This window comes from Larus michahellis, chromosome Z (genome assembly GCF_964199755.1).
Source record: "Larus michahellis chromosome Z, bLarMic1.1, whole genome shotgun sequence".
Classification (NCBI taxonomy): domain Eukaryota; kingdom Metazoa; phylum Chordata; class Aves; order Charadriiformes; family Laridae; genus Larus; species Larus michahellis.
Window position 1 is genome coordinate 57,724,083 of NC_133930.1, and position 18,233 is coordinate 57,742,315.

At 39.6% G+C, this 18,233-nt stretch overlaps 1 protein-coding gene across 9 annotated transcripts in view; it reads left to right on the forward strand.

Moving 5' to 3' along the window:
- Positions 1-283: 283 nt before the first annotated feature.
- Positions 284-18,233, forward strand: part of PRRC1 (proline rich coiled-coil 1) — a 29,389-nt gene continuing 11,439 nt past the window's right edge. Inside the window, exons 1-6 of one of the 9 annotated variants that reach the window (XM_074570173.1) lie at positions 299-452; positions 2,966-3,096; positions 6,413-6,529; positions 9,711-10,097; positions 11,345-11,502; positions 16,127-16,229. In XM_074570173.1, the coding sequence (XP_074426274.1) occupies positions 6,433-6,529; positions 9,711-10,097; positions 11,345-11,502; positions 16,127-16,229 (745 nt within the window). In that variant the 5' untranslated portion in view covers positions 299-452; positions 2,966-3,096; positions 6,413-6,432. Of the gene's footprint in view, positions 453-540; positions 647-2,965; positions 3,097-6,412; positions 6,530-9,710; positions 10,098-11,344; positions 11,503-16,126; positions 16,230-18,233 lie in introns of those variants that run through there. The other 8 variants (XM_074570179.1, XM_074570175.1, XM_074570177.1 and 5 more) reach the window with 8 other exon arrangements.

Sequence of the window (18,233 nt, forward strand, 5' to 3'; positions counted from 1 at the left end):
CGCTAAGAAAGCCAAAAATACGGCACGGGGCAGTGAGTGAACCACTTCATTGTGCCGTGCAGAGTTCCTCGGCTCATCCCGCTCTGCTCTGCTCTGCTCTGCCCTGCCCTGCCCTGCCCTGCCCTGCCCTGCCCTGCCCGCTCCCCGGCCGCCCGCGAACGTGGCACAGGAGACGCCACACTCCCCGCGGCAGCCATTTTGCGCACACGCAGTGAGGGCCGCAAGCAGAATGTTCTTCTCCGCCCGCCCGGGGTGGAGCGCGCTCGGCAGCACCGCCGGAGACGTGGCAGCGCGGGGCGGAGCCGGCGCGGCGCCGCTCCGGCTGCTGGGAGGTGTAGTCGGCGGTCGAGACGGTCGGTGGCTTCGTTTATCGCCGGTGGAGCCCGTGCCGCGGTTTCTGCGCCACGCGAGCACGGGCGGGCAGGGGGGCAGGCAGCTGGCTCTGCTGCTCGGTGAGGCGGCGCGGCGCGGCGCGGCGGGCCGAGGGGACGCGTTGGCACCCGTTGTCCCCGGCGGTGGGGAGGGAGTGGCTGGAGGGCTGGGCGAGGCCGGGCGGTGTCGGCGTCCCGCAGCGGTGGCTTCCCCGCGCTCCCGGCTGGCCGCTGCGGCCGTTGGGTGTCCTTGGGGCCCGAAGCGGCTGAGGCAGGTCCAGAGGTTTGGGCGGCGGTGGGGGGCGGGGAGCAGCGCGGCGTGTCGAGCGGGGGTGCCGCGGAGGTGTTTTCCGGCGCGGGGGGTATGCTGGAGGGGTCGATGTCGCTGTGCCCGGCCTGCCGGCCTAGGCCGCGCCGCTCTGTTGGCCCGTCAATGCCGGGGCGGCTGCCGGCCCGAATGCGAGTGTTTGCCCGTGTGGTGGCCCCGTGCTCAGCTCCGGGAGCCCTCCCGAGCCCTCCCGCTCGGGCGCCTTTCCCCCTTGGCGGCACACCTGGGGCTGCACCGTGTCAGCCCCTCACTGGGCTCAGCCTTGGAGAGCAGCTAGGGGCCTGACCCTGCTGTGGGCACTCTGGGTTGTTCCTCTTGTTCTGAACCATCTTGCCCTTCTAAAGGGCAGCCGTGGTTCCTGACCCCGCTATTGACAGGAACCCACTTTGGTGCTTGTTGTTAGGTGTGGGTCATGGGCTATGAATGCAGATCAGAGTCCTTACAGCTGGACTTCTTGCTGCCTTAGCGACTGGTGGCATTGGGAACACAGGCAGGGACCAGGCACACCATAAAATTTCCAGTTGGCTTGTCCTGGTTTCTTGCTAGGTCATGTATATTTTTATGCTCTTGTGAGTCACCCTCCCAGCGACCAAGCTTCCTCTGGGTACTATGTAGAGAGTCTGGATGCCTGGCCTCACGGCTGTGCTTTTCAGCCTTGCCGCTGGGGATGGAACTGCTGGTCCTGGTAAACCTGTGTGGCTTCAGCTTGAATCTGTCAGTAGCTGATAGAAGGGATGCGTCAGGAGGTTTATTAGTTATTATAATGTCTGGAGGCATTGTTGAAGTGATTTGCCCTTTATTTATATGATTTATTGTCATATGAAAGAAGCATTATTTATTTTGGGGAAAAGACTCTGAAAGTGCTGGAGCTGTTGTATTCCGTAATATAATTAACTATTGGTGCAAATTGGTAGAATGTATATGGGTTTGTTTAGCTGTTTCTTTAATGGATTTTAATGTAGTGGTATGTCACATGGTATACCAGATCAGTAGTTCTCTGATTGTGGTCATCAGTGATCTGGAACTAAGTGATCCATGGAGCTACATGCGTTTTGTGATATTTAAAAATAAGCATTTGATAGCAAGGGTGTACATGGTCTGGAACAAATCCCGAGAGCTGGCAAAGGCACTAAGAATGTGGGATATGAAATAATTCTCAGAGATTAGGAACTTCTTAGAAAAGTAGAACTTTTTTATGGTATCTGTGGTCTACTGTAACTCTCTCTACAGTAATCTTAAGACAAGGCCAACCCCTTCTGGCATGCCTGGTGTTTTGAGCTCTCTTGGTACTGCATTAGGTCTGAGGCATACTGGATTCTACTGGATTCTGCTTGGTGAACAGACTGTTTTTGCTGCTGTTAAAATGTGAAAAAGTGATGCAACATTATTTATGCTATGAATATAAAATAGGTATAGGAGAGTTCTCTGTGTGTGGTGGGTTTCCCCTACTCCTCTCCTGATTACCTCTCTTTAAAGCTTTGGACTTTAGAACAAGTCATTTAGTATCAGGTGATTAAACAGATGATCCCTCTATGCCCTTCCTTTGGCTTCAGTGAGGCTTTGTATGTTCTCTGGGACCAGCCTGCATTTAACAGACCAGAGTCTGAAGGAAGTTTTATACTTGACTTTGGTTTATTCCACTTTAAAAAGTGAGAACACAATGTGAGGGATTTTTCAGATGAAACATTAATATACTAACAGTTCAACTCTCCTCTTTTTTAAAGAGTGTTGTCTTTTTGATTGATGTCCGCTTCACCCCATTTCTTATAACCAAAGGTTTTTCTTTTTTCATTTTCTTTCTTGCTTCCTTCTTGGTGATTCTGTTTTTAATCTCTCTTGTTTACGTCTGTGTAAGTTCTTGGGCTTTTTTCCCTTTTCACTTCTTTCCTGTTGAATAGAAGTATGTTCCTGTGAATCTGTCTATCAGTTAGTGCAACCCAGGACGTAACATTTTATTTAAAGAGGTTGTTGCACTGGGAATGGCTCCAAACAATTATATTTGTTCAAATAAATAAATAAATAACTGCACCTTATTATGGACAGTTGTCAGCTTGTGTTTAGCCATTAAACAAGGTGTGTAAGCAGTACTGTGCCACACACTTACTTAAAAATGTTAGGCCTATTATGATTAAAGATGTGAAGCTTAATACCACTTGAATTTAGTGTTCCAGCTATGGTGGGTTTTTTTCGTTTTAGGCTTCATTTAGGAATAATTTTTCCTCTTAGGGTTCTTAAGTATCTTGTGGTGCTTTTTTTTTATTAACAGGAGCATCTACTGAAATACAAGAAGGGGTTAAGTAAGGATGACTGAAAATATGGCCTCGTTATAAACTCTGAAGTATGACTGACTTCTAGATAATGTGGTTTTATCCATGTGAAATTTACTAATCTCCATTTGTAAGTAATCTTATTGTTAACTGTGGATTTCTATATTTTAGAGTAATAACCTGAAGATGTGGTTATATCATAAGATTATTGCAAAATATTAGTGCAAATGTAATTACTTCCTATTAAACCTAAGTCAAAAGATGAATAATTTACCAGTTCAGCCGTATAGTCTCTAAATCAAATTACTTCATTCCTGCTTTTAACACAAGCCCTGTTAAAATTTTCAGTCAGAACTTTAGCCTCATTTTCCCTTCAATATACATGGGCCTTTCATTGGGGAGTTTGGTTAATGGCTGAGATCTGGCTTTAGGTTAATGGATGAGATTCAGCATTTAGAATCCGTAAAATATAGTTACCAGTCAACTAGGGGTAGACCTTGTGGTATACTTATTTTCTTTGTGTAACGTGGGGGTTTCACTTCATCCCTACAGCGTCTGCATTAGTACTGACATGGGCTATTTTTTTAACAAAATAATTAACGGCAGCCTAGCAAAATTCATGCTTCTGCTTCTTAAAGGTTTTTTTTTAAGGATGATTGACCATTGGGAATATCATTTTTCTGTGCTTGTCTGTATTTCTCTTTTCCTTATCCCTTCTTTTTTACTTTCACATAAGCATAAGACAAGATTTTCTTCTAGCTAAATGTGTCGAGATTATCAAATTTGTGAAATCAATTTATGATCACAAATCACTAGGTGGCAGTGCTGCTGTTATTTTCACCTAATTGCACATGCTTCACTTGGCCTGTCTCAGAGTTTTTCCTTTGTCTTTTCAATTTAGTAATACAAAATCTTCTAGTTTGCAAGAAGTCACAAAAGTCACTTCCTTAAGAAATTAGGCTGAATTTTCACATGCTACTTGTTGCAAATTACATGTTTGTGGGCTATGAAGAATTATCACTTTTCTTATTGTAAAGTTAATAGAGAATAGCAACTACAGAGTTATTTACATTTCTACTAATTCCTGACTTTCCAGATGTCAGTTATGTTAATTTTCGGGGGTTGTTGTGCTATGCCCCGCCCCACCTTCTGCGTTCCCTCCCCGCCCCCCCCCTCCCCCCCCTCCCCCCCCCCCAGCTTTAATAGCTCTGTGAAGCCTTGAAAAAGCTTTGCATGGGGTTTTTGAAAAGCCACTCTGTGGAACTTTTTGAGTCATTCTGCATGGCCTCAGGATTTATTTTAAGTAATAAGCACCTCTCAGCAGTTTTTAATCATGGCATTAGGTGAAATCAAGCAGCAGGTTAAAAGAGCCTTGATAAAATGTGTCTAGGATTGGTCAGTGATTACTTCCATTGCACAATGGAAAAAATTTTCATGTTTTGCAGTGTATAATCGGAAGAAGAATGACTTTAGAAATACTTCTATGAGGGGGAATGTAAACTCCTGTAGCTTGATTAAAAGACAAAATCTTATTATTGCAAATTCTTCTGCTTAGTGAGGTTTAACAGAAGACTGTGCAGTTCCTTTCTAAAGGATGATGTGTACTTATTTTGCAAGGACAGTCTGTTCCTCACCAGGCAGTTACTGACCCTTTCATTACATCTGAAGAGAAGCTTTGAAATGAATTGAAGAGGTACTCAGAACCTAAAATCCCTCTGTCATAAGAGTTTTCATGAAGAGTGCTGCACGTATTTCTGAGGCTGGGCTCAAACGTTTAATCTTGAATAGTTTATGCAAAGCATACTGGTTTGTCAGAGAGACTATAATTTATTCTACATTATTTTGATGCTTTTATTTGTTTTTGAGACTTTTGTAAGCCTGTTAGGACTAACACTGACATCCTACTTTTTGGATTTTTCAATTTTGTTATAATGGTAATTTTTCCTCCATATTAAGAGTTGTGTGTACATTTAAAACAACAATAAGGCAATGAGGGGTTTGGGTTTTGGGTTTTTTTTTGAAAGAGAGGAAAACTTGTGTATTTTTGTAGGTGGAGTTCTTTTTATATACACGTGGGTATTTTAATTTAACACATTATCTGTGTTTCCTCTGTAAATTTTCCTCTGTAAGTTGTTAAAGGCAAAAACTGTCAGTCCTCAGTGGCTGCTGATGTAATGGATGGAAAATGTTTGAGTCTGTCTATTTTTCATACATATAATTACTTTGTATAGGATTATTATTTCATTAAAATTTCCTTAAGAATTGTTACCTCAGAGAGCAGTACAAATAATTGCTGTCTGGTTTACCAGACTTGGGAGGAGGCAGGGTTTTTTGTTAGCTGCCTCTGCACCAAGGAACAAAAATCTCCAGCTGTTCATGAAAGTCTTTATTTTTTTCCCCCTCTCCTTTTCTTCTCCAAAGTCATTTTACATTAATTTAAGATTTTTAAATAAACATACAGCTTTACTTTTCCAGAAATAGTATATTGTAAAGGTTTACTCAAAGATGTTAAAAGTTACTTCCAACGTAATATGGCCTTCAAAATAAAAGCCAAAGTTTTCAATTACTTTCACTTCTGCTGGTGTCAGCAGAGCAGTATGGTATTTGGATTTTACAGGAATTGTCTGTACTGGAAAACTTGTTCAGTGTGAACTATTTTCAGTGTAATTTTATTCACGTTAGAAGTCAATTTCAGCTGATTTCATTTGGCTTTTCTGGAGTTTTATTTAGCTGACCCCAAAACGCTTCTGCTTTAAGGTAGACAAGATCATGATTAGAGCTTAGGTCACAAAGTCAGGACTTCTGGGCTGTTGCCAGCTATGCCACTCACTGTTTGTGGTGTTCAGCAAGGTGCTTGCCCTCAGGTGTGATGCTCCGGAGCATCTACGGCGGCACTTAAGCCCCGAGAGGGTTACAGCTTCTTGGGTAGTCATGGTTCTTTGCTGCCAGCAGGGGCAGGCATCGTTCCTCTGTCTCACCTCTTGCCGCGTCTTGCATCCTGTTCTGCGTCCCCTCTGATGTCAGGTCCTTGTTTGAGTTACTACAGCTCAATAATGCATCAAAATACTACCCCGTAGTTAAGTTTTTCTTGCAATGGGATATGGGTTTTGTGATGTGTAATTACTTCTCTATGATTACCCATCTAAGCACCACCAGTATATATTGGAAGTAGTAACTGGGCATCCACCGTAAGGTTTCCAGAAAAATGCTTGGATCTTGAGGTATTATCACAGTGATAAATAAATAAAAGGAAGGTACAGGAGAAATTAGACATACTGGATAATTATGCACTTCAGATCAGTCAACTTTTTTCTTTTTTTCTAGAGTTGGCGTTTGAATTACCTACTCTGTTCAGGAATGTAAATCACTGTGTTGTGGCTTTTACATTCTAATTTAAAATCTTTTCTCTTGTTTCTCAAGATAAGCTTTCTTTTTTTTCCTTACAGCTTTTTGTAGCTGAAGGAACATGATGGAAGAGAGTGGAATAGAGACAACTCCACCTGGCACGCCCCCGCCAAGCACAGCAGGGGCTGCTGCTGCCGCTGCTACACCTGTCTCATTAGGTACAGAAACTTCCTCGGCAACTTGCTCACGTTTATTCATGTCTTTTGAAGCACAGCAATTCACCCAAAAACGTTGCAATCAGCATAATTACAGTGCTCTTCTCCAGACTAATTGGAAGAATTTAAATTGTTTCTTAATCATGGAAATGTGCTTCTTATCTGACATGCATCTGACACACAGACTATTTTAAACATTTTTTTATTCTTGAAACTTTTTTATGAAGTCACATGGATGCACTTGTGTTTTTTAAGGATGTGAGGCCAGGGAAGTGATGCCTTCCACTACAGTGCACAGTTAGATGGGCAGCATAGAAGAGACTTAAAACAAACTTACAGTCTTGTAGGGGATAGTGGTAAAGCTCTTTGCCACTGTTTTTACCTCATAATCTGGCTAACAATCTAATTGGATCTGACAAAAAGTTGGCCAAAAACAATCCAAAATTTTCAAGAGGACCGTTTGAAATCTAAATTTACATCCAGTTTTGTTAATGATGAACCTTGCCCTACGTGTATATTGTGCCTTAGCTAAGGATAGCATGAAGCTGTTATGATTAGCAAAACTAAGCAGAACATGAAAACAAACCTCTACAATTTTTTGGGTGTAATGTTTCAAGTCATGCAATACTCAGTCCAGTACTTAAAAAAATTCAGTAGACTTAATGATAAATCTTTGGAAGCCTCTTTGGAGATTTCTTAGCTAATAGCGAAGACAAAAGCTATGTACTTTGGGGAAACACTTGTTCTTCCTGACATGGTAAAAATGTCTGAAATAATACACGGAAAACAATATGGTGGCAAACTAAATGTCTGCATCAGCAAATACTGTTGGAAGACGCGTAGAAAACATTGCTCAACATTTGAAGAAAAAAATTACACAGCATGGGAGGGTTGCTATACAGTTGATTGAAAGTACAGATGTTCCTAACATGTCTCAGCTTACGTTTTCTGCTAGATTCTGTTTCAATAATAAAATATACAAAAGAACGACTGCATTGTCAAATGCTAAAGGAGGGTTGTGCTGGAGAAGATGTATCCTCAACAGTAAATGACTTCTTTAATAAAAGCAGCGTTTTTACTAAATTTGTGTAAGTTTACCCACTGATGGAGCAGTTGCTTTGATTAGGATGAAGATGGATTCTGGAATAAGGTTACAGAGATATTACCCCACATGAAATTTTATTCAGTGCCTCATTCATAGGCAAGCTCTTGCAGCAAAGAAACTGGAGTCAGAAGTGCAGAAAGTGCTACAGGATATCATCAATTTTATAAAATTGTTTAATGATGGTTAATTGTATAAAAATGACCTTTAAATAGTAATTTTTTTTAACAATACTTTATAATGACATAGGGAGCGACCATGAAATCTTTTTGTATCACACAGTGGTTTGCTGGTTGTCGTGTGGCAAGGTATTAAAGGGAGTTGTTGAACTTAAAGGTGACATTAACATTTTTCTTTTACAAAAAGAGAAGTCTCCCAAATTTGCTGATATTTTTGTGATGACAAGTGGCTGCCAGAAATGTGCTACCTAGTACGTATTTAAAAAAAAAAAAAAGCACTCATAATTTGTCCCTTGAAGGTAAAGGTGATGTTTTAACAAGGAGTGATATAGTAACTACTTTTTGTAAGAAAGTTATGCTTTTGAGAGACCATTTTGAAAATTGATATTTGGAATTTGTTATGCATTTCTGTTGCCAAAAATAATGCAAGTGTCATCTATAAAAGCTCTCATCGTACACATAAACTTGTAAAGAAAATTTCCTAACCTGTGTAAAAAAAATCTTCCAACCGAAGAGTTTCAGTGGGTTTTGAACCCATTTGCTAAAAATGCCAAAGTGCAAAACCTTCTGGTTAGTTTGCAAGAACAACTGATTGACATCAGGGAAGAAGGAAATTTGCTAGCTGAATTTCAAGAAAAACCTTTGCATAATTGGTGGGTGGGAGTGGAAAACGAATGCCATGGTTTAGTAATCAAAGCCAGCAATGCACTCTTTCCGTTTGGATCTATGTATCTTTGTAAGGTGTCTTTTCCACCTATGACAGCCAGTAAAGGCAAGTATTGAAATAATCTGAACATAGAACCAGACCTTCAAATTGCTGTATCACGAGGTGCTAAACCAAGATTTAAAAGAATATGAGACTTCTTCAATCACATTGCTCACACTAAAATAAATTATTAATAATTGTATTATATTGTATGTTAACAATGATTAATGTATTATATCATTGTATTAATAATATATTAATAAAACCACTTTCAGTGTGAGGATAAAAGTTTTTGTACTGTTAGTGAATTATTTGTTACTTTTTTTATTCATCTTTGTCATACTTTTAAAATTTCTATTGTGTGTTTTTTATAATATACAGTGGTACATATAAATAATTCTTAAATAAATAAATTTACATATGTTGGGAGGGTGCATGTTCAGAAATTTTTTACTGATAGGTGTGTGTGATAAAGTTTGGAGACCGCTGCATTAGTGCAGCTTGGCATATCACTTGACTGTCATTGATGTTTAGGCTGAGGCCAGTGAGATGCTTTGTCCAATGAGCCAATGAGAAGCTGATCCAACAGCTTACTGCTATCAAAAATGGTCGTTTCTGTTTTTCTGAATTAATTTTCTGGTAAAACTTTGTTTACAAAGCAAAATTGGTTTATTCAAGATCATCTGAGGGCCAGATTGAAACACAAAAAGCAGAGGGATTAATTAGGAGGCTGGGTGCCAGGGAGGAGGGCTGCCTGGTGCTCAGCCCGTCTCGTAGAAGTAACTCTCACCCTGCCAGATATTATGAATGTACATTTTATTCTTAAATGTAGGCACTTCCGGTATCATCATTATGCCTGTTGGTTTAGCAGTCACTCAGAAAGAACTGTACTAGCTAGAAATTTCTGAGGCATACTTCAGCTGCTATAAATTCAGTAGTCAAATGTTGACTCATCTTTTTAAGCTTATGACAAATAGCGTCATGCAAGAAGAAGAGATGTGGCTTACAAGATGGAATAACCAAAAATTGAGCACAATTGATGTTGTATGCAAACTCAAGCAGAACTAAAATTCATTTTGAAGGGAGAAAGGCAGACTGGGTCAAAACTGAACATAAAATACCTGAACAATTCTATAACTGAATCTTGGGGATCAAGGGTCAGCATTTCTAAAATTCATTTTTTATCTTTTTTCCTAGCTTTGTCCAGTCCCCTTGCGACACCAAGCATGTCATCTGCTGCTGCATACTCACCACCCTTGCCAGCTGGAGTCTCTCCACTTCCTCCTCCTATGATGACTTCAGCTTCGCTTCCACTTGTGCCTTCTGCAACAGTTTCTACTATTGCACCACCTTTAACTTCTGCCCCACCTCCTGTTGCCCCTTCAGCTTTTAGTACCTCCATGTCGCAGTTCTCTGCATCTCCTCCATTAAGCTCTACTGGTGGCCCTGGTCTTCCTGCACCTCCCACTGGTCCCCCGATTTCAGGATTTTCCATGTCTTCAACCTATGACATTACCAGAGGTCATGCTGGTCGAGCACCACAGAGCCCACTGATGCCATCATTTTCTGCACCTCCAGTCACAGGTAACTTTTTGTTTATGCGTTTTTGTCTTTGTGAGAGAGGATGAAGGATCTCCTGGGTGGCTTTTTACACCACTCTGCTAGAGTCCTGCAGGTTCAGCTTCTTTACTCTTCCGGTTACACTTAATTAATGTAGCTGCACTCATAAGAAGAGTAGCCTCTTTAGTATATAGTTCTGTAGCAATCAGGCTCACAGAAAAATCTTTGAGAGCTTTATTTTTTGTTGACTTGGACAGGAAAGCCCAGCTGAACGTATATACATACCTTTTGTTTAGATCAGAGGGTCACCTTCAGCCATTATATTTCCACAGAATGATACGATACTTCAGGCTGTAATCTCATAATTTTCAGTTTTTTGTTCTGACAAGCAGTCTATAACAAGCTGTCCATCACGTGACACCAGCTTCTATTTTCTTGTTTCCAGCCACTAAATTGCATTGGGACAGCTAAAAATACATACCTTCCATGCAAGCAGTTGCTGTAGTTGCTAAACTGATGGCATTTTCTGATAGTGGAATGGAAACTTGGCTATTCAACTGCAGTTGGGCCAGGCTTTTACTATTATTGGTGATATCTCTTTTAAGTAGTCTGTATTAGGAGAATTGTCTAAAAAGACCTATCAATTGTGCAGTGTAAAATAAAAATAACTCTTGATAAAGGCTAGTGTCGGAAAATCTGTTAAAATAGGCTTGAGTAATGGGACAAAGGTTCACGCTTAAATTTTCTACTGTTTGAGTTTCTTTTATTTTCCTATAAATATGTAAAGCTATTCAGTTGCTTCCTCCTTTTTCTATTGCTATTAATTTCCAGCACTCAGGGTTACAAAATTTCCTACTTCTCTCTCTTTTATTATGTATGAGAATATTCCTATCTCTTTGTTCAGAGAGCAACACCCATTCCTCTTTCTCCTCTACTGAGGGCTTATTATTAAACTCTGAATACAATAAAAGCACCACTGTTAAAGTAACCTGCTAAGAAACAATCATTGTTTAATTTTATACATAATGTACAGGCAGTCTTGGTTCTATTAGCAGATATTGTTGAACTCCTTTACAGTAGTTATATCTGCAAACCTTTAACAAGTAGAATTGTTCTGGGGCCTTCCACTTTAGGAAATTAAGTGAATCAGGCCAGTATTATTCTACTCTTCCTGCTCATTTTCCTGTTAAACAATTGCATTTTGCTACACTATAACAAATTAAATACAGTAAAATAAATGAACACTTGTGTTTTATTGTCCCACTTACTAGGTGTTTTGGCAGATCCTATTACTCAACAAGCAACTTTCTCATCACCTTTGGCTCCTGGAACTGGTTCTGCAATCACTTTTCCTGAGGAGCGTGAAGACCCTAGAGTATCTACTGCCCAAGGTGGAGCACCTGCTGGAGGACTGTGGGGGTTTATAAAGGTATGGGGTTTTGTCTGTTACCCTTCATGAGGAACTACGTTTTTTACTGGCTATACCAACACGTATCTGATTTTTTAAATGCACGTTGCTATAAATCCTATCTTTTCTCCAGTCTCATGTGTAAGATGGCTGGTTTTAGTACTGATGTTTGCTGAAACTATGCTTTTGCTCTTCCTCTGTATAGAAGAGGGAGGATTACACAAATGCAGGTGTTCCAAATTAATTTTAGTGCTTGTGAGAGGAAGATGTGCTTACCTAACAGGTTCCATCACGTGTTCTTAAATTGGGTGAACCTTTAGAACCTCTTTAAGACCTGAAAGTTAATTTTTACTTCACAGCAACTGGATGCAGAAAATGTTAGTCTGTTTTACCTCACCAGAATTGTTTGCATATCCCGTTTCTTTATCATTTCCTACTGAACTGAGTTTCATTTCCATGGGAAATCATAGAACAGTCCTGCCTGTTCTATAACAAAAATGTCTCTTCAAGGAGAGACAAATAGATATTCCTATTATTTTCAAAGAACAGTTTGCCTAAGAAGGGCCTAAAGTATTTTGTAGGATTTTTCTATTCTGCTAGAAGGCATGGAGTGTATAAAGTGCAAAACAGATACTCCTTGTGGTGTGATCTAATCATACAGAGAAAATAAGCAGCAACATCAAGTAGAGTTTCATTAGCCTATAACCTTTTCAGAGCTGTGGCAAATGCTACGTGTAAGTAGAATCATGAAGATTGTGGCAAAGAGATCTAAGGACTGTGCATGAATGCTGAATCATCTTCAAGAGCAACTCCGTTTTCTGTACTGATTCATACAAAACGTGAAGGAAGAATCAGGAAGATAGATGTCTCAGTGGGATTGCAGAGTTTTGGAGGGACTTTCAAGCCCTTTTGAACATAAAAAGCTGGGAGATGAAGTTGTGTGTTAAATAGCAAACTGAGCCCTCCCTTACTCCAGGAATACACATCTTGACAGTGATACGGTCTTAAAGAGCAAGATTAATCCTCCATCAATCAGTACAGTGAGAGTGGAGTTGCCATGCTGCCCTTTTCAAGGAGACGTGTCTTCTCATGATCATAAAACATAATCTTTCTTCCTTTAAGTAATAATGTCTTTCTTTTGGTCATCATAGTTCTCTTAATATTTGCAATAGATGATAATGTTCCAGAAGAGAATATTATGGGTTTTTTTTGGGAACATGATTCTGTAGCCGTTTTTAAAGTACCAGAGCTTGCAATTGCAAATTAGTTGAAAGGCCAATCTCATCCACATTACTGTTGCCTTTATACCAGTAGCATCCAAAACATGTCCTGTTTCTATTTATGGAGAAGGTCTGTATCATTGACTTCAGTAATAAAATCTAGATTGTCATTGAAGTATTAAGCGTTCCATGTGCTCTGTGTGTTCAGGGACCTCTTTTTGAGAATATCCTAGATGGAAGAATGACAAATCATTAATTACACTGAAGCCATCAAGCTCTTGATGTGTGTAAACACACATTAGACTGTGTTTTTTTTTTTAAAGATCAGCCAGAATCTGGTAGACTACCTGGTAATTATTACAGAAATGCATCCTGGATTCCCTGTTGAAGGCCTTACACAGTAGTTGCAGCAGTTGTCTTTATTTCTGTTCTTGAAGCGGTTTGAACTACCCTTTTTCTTCTGGTGTTCTTAAGAAATCATGCACCTTTCTTCCACTTTTCCTTCCAGCTAGATAGTATCCAAGACTGTGACAATCTGAAAGTGACAATTAATGGTCTAGAATCAAATAAGACTGTTTCACTTCGTTTGATCTGTCAAAGACAGCTGCACAGTCTCATAGCAATTCCAAGATCGGTCAGTCAGTTGTAGTCATTGCACATAACAGCTTGCATATTTGACTATTTGAGCAATGAAGACAGCCAGGACATGAATTTTCAAAAGATTTGTATTTACACTCTGCTGACGTGAAAGATTCTCCATTTGAGCAATTTGGATTTATGTTTACTTAGAATTGACTTGGTAGAACTTCCAAACTTAATGGCATTATGGTTCACAGAGTTATAGTAACTTCATGTTTTGCATTGGTATAAAACCGTGGATTATTTATCCCTGCTTGTGCTAGGCTGATGAACGTAAAGGCATCTTCCACTGGTAGAAGCCAGAGTGTATGTTCTCCACTATATACTTCTTGCTGCTCAGGAACCTGATTGCCTGCAGGAGATGTATAATGACTTCATATTAGTTAAGCAGCCAGGCTGCTGATTGGAGAAGTAGTGCTTGGCTTTGTATTACTGGAAAAATGCTAGAATTGGAAATTCCTACTTAACATGTTTCTGAGCATCTCATAACATTCACATGTTAAAACAGACAAACTTGAAATAATGAGAGAGCTGAAGGAGGAGGAATATAAACTTCCCTGTTCTTTATGCCATCCTGTGGGTACATGAGTAGTCCCAAGGGTATGTGTATTACTCACTGAACGCTACCATTCAGAAAAATCTTGTGTTATATTCATGAGAAAGAAGTGTCTACAGTGGGCTTTGGCTTGAAAAAACTTAATTGTGCTAGAGTAATTGTTTAAATTTCTTAATGAAATTCTACAGTCAGGCTTAGTGTTCTGCACAGTGGTGAGAAGAGTACCTGAACCTGATAGTGAACTATTTCAGCATGAGGCATGGGGTAAGATAATCGTTATTAGTAGCTATGCAATATCTCAGTAGTTGTAGAATTTTGTGGGGTTTTTCCTTTGTTAAGCTTGCTACAAAGAAATAGAAAGCATTCAAAGGTTGGATGGGGCTTTGAGCAACCTGATCTTGTGGAAGGTATCCCTGCCCATGGTAGGGGGGTTGGAACTAGGCGATCTGTAAGATTCCTTCCAAACCATTCTATGATTTATGGGAAAGAAGCTTTGCTAAGCAAAAGTTATTCTGAGATAGTTAAAACTACTCTGATTCTGCAGTTGTCTGAGATACTGTGTAGGTGTACTAAGCAAGCACTTTGTGGAAAAACATATGTGCACAGTGCTGTCCTGTGTAATTCTTGTCATTTACTGAAACAAATACCAGCATATGCAGTTTTAATATTAGTCTATTTACTAAAGAAATTTTATAAAAGGCTTCTGTAAAATAGATTCCAGTGCTTTATCTTTCAATGATTCAGCATTGGTATCTCTCTTCTTTTGCCATGTGATCTTACCTCTAATTTAAATAAAATTTTGATGAGATACAGACGTTCATTAGACTTTGCCAGAGACAGGACAGTGTTTGTGTTTATATTTAGTGATCTTTTAGGTCGTCAGCAGCTGCACCTATGATTTGGCTGGAGAATGTAGAACATTTTTCCAGCAATGTTTAGAATCTATTTATAAATCAAGGACTTTCAGCTCAATTGCTCTAGAAATATTTGTCAGCAATGGGCCATTCAAAAATAGATCCTATTGTCTTTAAGATCTCTTCAGCTTGAGTTATCACAGTTCAAATCTAGCTGCCTAATCTGGTGATACCTATAATTAGCTTTGGGAACCTACAGCTTTGCTAAATGCTCAAGGCTTCCCTTCCCAGAATAGGACTAAATCAAGTGTGTTTCCCACCATCACTGATGGGTCTGTTTCTGCATTAATGCAGAAGAGGATGGTAGAGATGATATTTGAACTTTATGTTGCAATTGAAATGTCATGCACTGATAGTCACGTCCTGTAGCGTTTGTGCTGACGACTGAGATACAATAGGTGTTACCAAGGGTAAATGTGGTAGGAAAAACACAAAGGTTTTGGTTTGTTTGTGTCCTGGTTTGAGATAGAACAAAACACCAGTTTTCTTTTCAGTAATTTTACTTTTCATTTAAGTCTATTCTAACTAACATCACTCCCTGAAATTAACGTCATATTTTTCAGAGAGTGCCTGCTCCTAGCACATAACATCTGATGTTTATAGTGAATACCAAGGAACAGTATGCAGAGAGGCTCTTGCTTATACTTACTGCTATAGCAACCAAGGTCAGCTAACTTTGGTATGAACCAAGTTGGAGGGTCAGAAGCAGAAGAGCGTAGAAGGGTCACACCTGCAGGGAGGATGGGACAGGACAGGTGACCCAAAGCTGACCAACAGGGTATTCCATCCCATCTGCCCTATGCTCAGAATAAAAGCAGAGAAATCAAAGGGGTCAGCTCTCTTTCTTCCACGGCCGGTGTCCAAGGAGGATTCTGTTCATCTGCCTCTGATCCCAATCTGTGCCTTCCTGAATCCAGTTGCTGAATCCAATTCCCGTCCATCGCTGAGTCCAGTCTGTGATTTTCTCAGTGCCTGCTGGTGACGTGGTTGTCATCCTGGAAGCTCGATATTGATTTTGTATATAGTTGTATATATTGCATATATTTCAGTATTTTCTTATTATTATCTTTTTATTGTGAATAGTTTTAGTTTCATATTTCATTAAAGTAGTTTTAGTTTCTTTTCAACCCCATAACTCTCTCCCTTATTCTCTCTCTCTCCTTTTCTGGAAAGGGAGGGAGGTTAAAAGAGAGCATCTGTCGTTTGTTTAGTGGCCAGTCCAGCCTAAGCCACAGTAGTTTGTTTTTAACTGCAACATTTTGAGTTTCTTGGGAAAAAACACAAGCTAATATGGAAATCTGTTTGCTTAAATTCAGGGTGTAGCTGAGAATCCCATGGTGAAGTCTGTTCTTGATAAAACGAAACATTCAGTGGAGACCATGATCACAACACTGGATCCTGGCATGGTTCCATATATCAGTAAGTATTTGTGACAAACCATTGAGCAATGCATGTACATGTTAGAGAGGTTAATATAATAGCACACTACTTTTACACTTGAAGTTTGTCTATGCAGTGTGTTAATTCAAACTCAAAATACTGTACTGATTTCTCAAGTGTATTGTCCAGTGAAACTCTCCCCCTGGAGGGTGACTTTTTATGTCTGTCCTGAGGTTCATTTGACTTTTGTATCCCACTATAGTTCAGATAGTGGCATAGTGAATTTAATTCAGATTGTGAAAGTTATATAAAGGTATATATAGGAAGTTATAAAGAAATAAAAACAATTAAGAGACCTTGTCTATAATCCCTAAGTTGCATACTGTTTTCTCCCACTGTGTCTCTATTTAAGCCCTATGGAGTTGAGTTTAAAATACAGTGTATGTGTTCTGTTGGATCACATGCTTAAATATTACTGTGTAAGCTACCACATTAAAGTTGAAACAAGCCAAAAGATAGGCATACTCAGAGAGGCATAGGGCAGAGTTATTTACATAGCTTTTGTTGCTTTCTTCTGATGTTCAGGTGTTCCACTTTTCTAGCCTAATAATATTTATACTTTTTCTAGGAAATTCAGCAAACTTGAGGCAGTTCATGAATCAGTTAGTAAGAACATTGAAATTCTAAAATGATCTAATGAAGTCTGAAGTATTGCTGAGCATTGAGCCTAGAAGGAAAAGCCTAGCATTTCAATTACAGCTTGAAAATTGAAAGGAAGGAGAAGCATTGTGGCATTCACCATTTTTTGTTCTACTAGAGTACATTACGTGTCACATATAACTGATGCGAGATTTCTGTTTCATTAAAATCAGGAAGCAAAAAACATACTATGTCCATGATGGTGGTTTGGTTTTCATTTTTGGTGGGGTTATTTTGTTTGTTTTGTTTTGGCATTTTTTCTTTGTTTTGTTTGGTTTGTTTTTTCTTTTTTCTTCCAGCAGTCTGATAAGCAATCCTTCTTCTTAGTTGTGCCGGTACTGCCCTTTGTCTGCATGTAGGTGAAGCTGGTCAGGAAACAGATCAGGCTAAGAAGAAACTAATAAAATGTCTTTGCATTTTGTTTTTCTGAGCTGTTTTTCAGCTGTAGCAATGCTGTGATCCAGCTAACCATGTTGCTGCATTATTGTAATAATCCAGTGAACAATATGTGGAATAAAAGGGGAAGGTGACCTAATTATTGAGTAGTAGTTAAATGTCTTACATTTAAGGGAACATATGCCAGCACCTGACTAGTGAGGAGATAGTGGGATATGAAATCAATGAGGAGGCCAGGCCAGCAACTGAGAAAGTATTTGAGAGGAGTAGCAGAATGCAAGGGAAAGCTACAGAAAGTGTTGATTATGCACAATTTCAAGAACTGTATTTAAGGTTTCTATTGCAGTCATGGCTGTCCCTTTTTAAAATAGGATCTGTCAGTATCCAATGATGGTTTGGCTGGTTTTGACGCAGTATTCACTGGACAAAACAACATTACCTAGAGGAGGAAATAATTCTAATAAAATGCTTTGCTTTTAAAACTCAGAGTAAACAAATTCAGTGGTTATCTCAAAGTTCTCTAAAGTCATGTTGCAAGGGAAAGCATCTGTATACATCTTGGCCATTAATTTATTACATTTTTTTTCATAGTTGCCGGTTGTGGAAATAGGGTAGAGATTTGTAAACTTGGTATTTACTTCATTCTAGAAATGTTTTCTGGGATCAACAAAAGCCATGTGCTCAACAACAGATGGCCCCACTTCTCTCTGCTCTCTCTCCACTGCTGCAATTCCAAACAAATTTCAGATTCCTTACACCAAAGCCTGAAATTTCCAAAGCTTCTGGATGAGGAGGTTGACATATTTTTTTTCATGTGAGCAAATAGTATTTCTGTAATCTCTTTCTTGAAAAGAGTTGAACTGTTTTCATAGGCACATTGTGAAGATGTCATCTGAGGCAAGCACCTGGAATAGAAGATTTCTGTCTGCAGAGGAAATGGTCACCTTA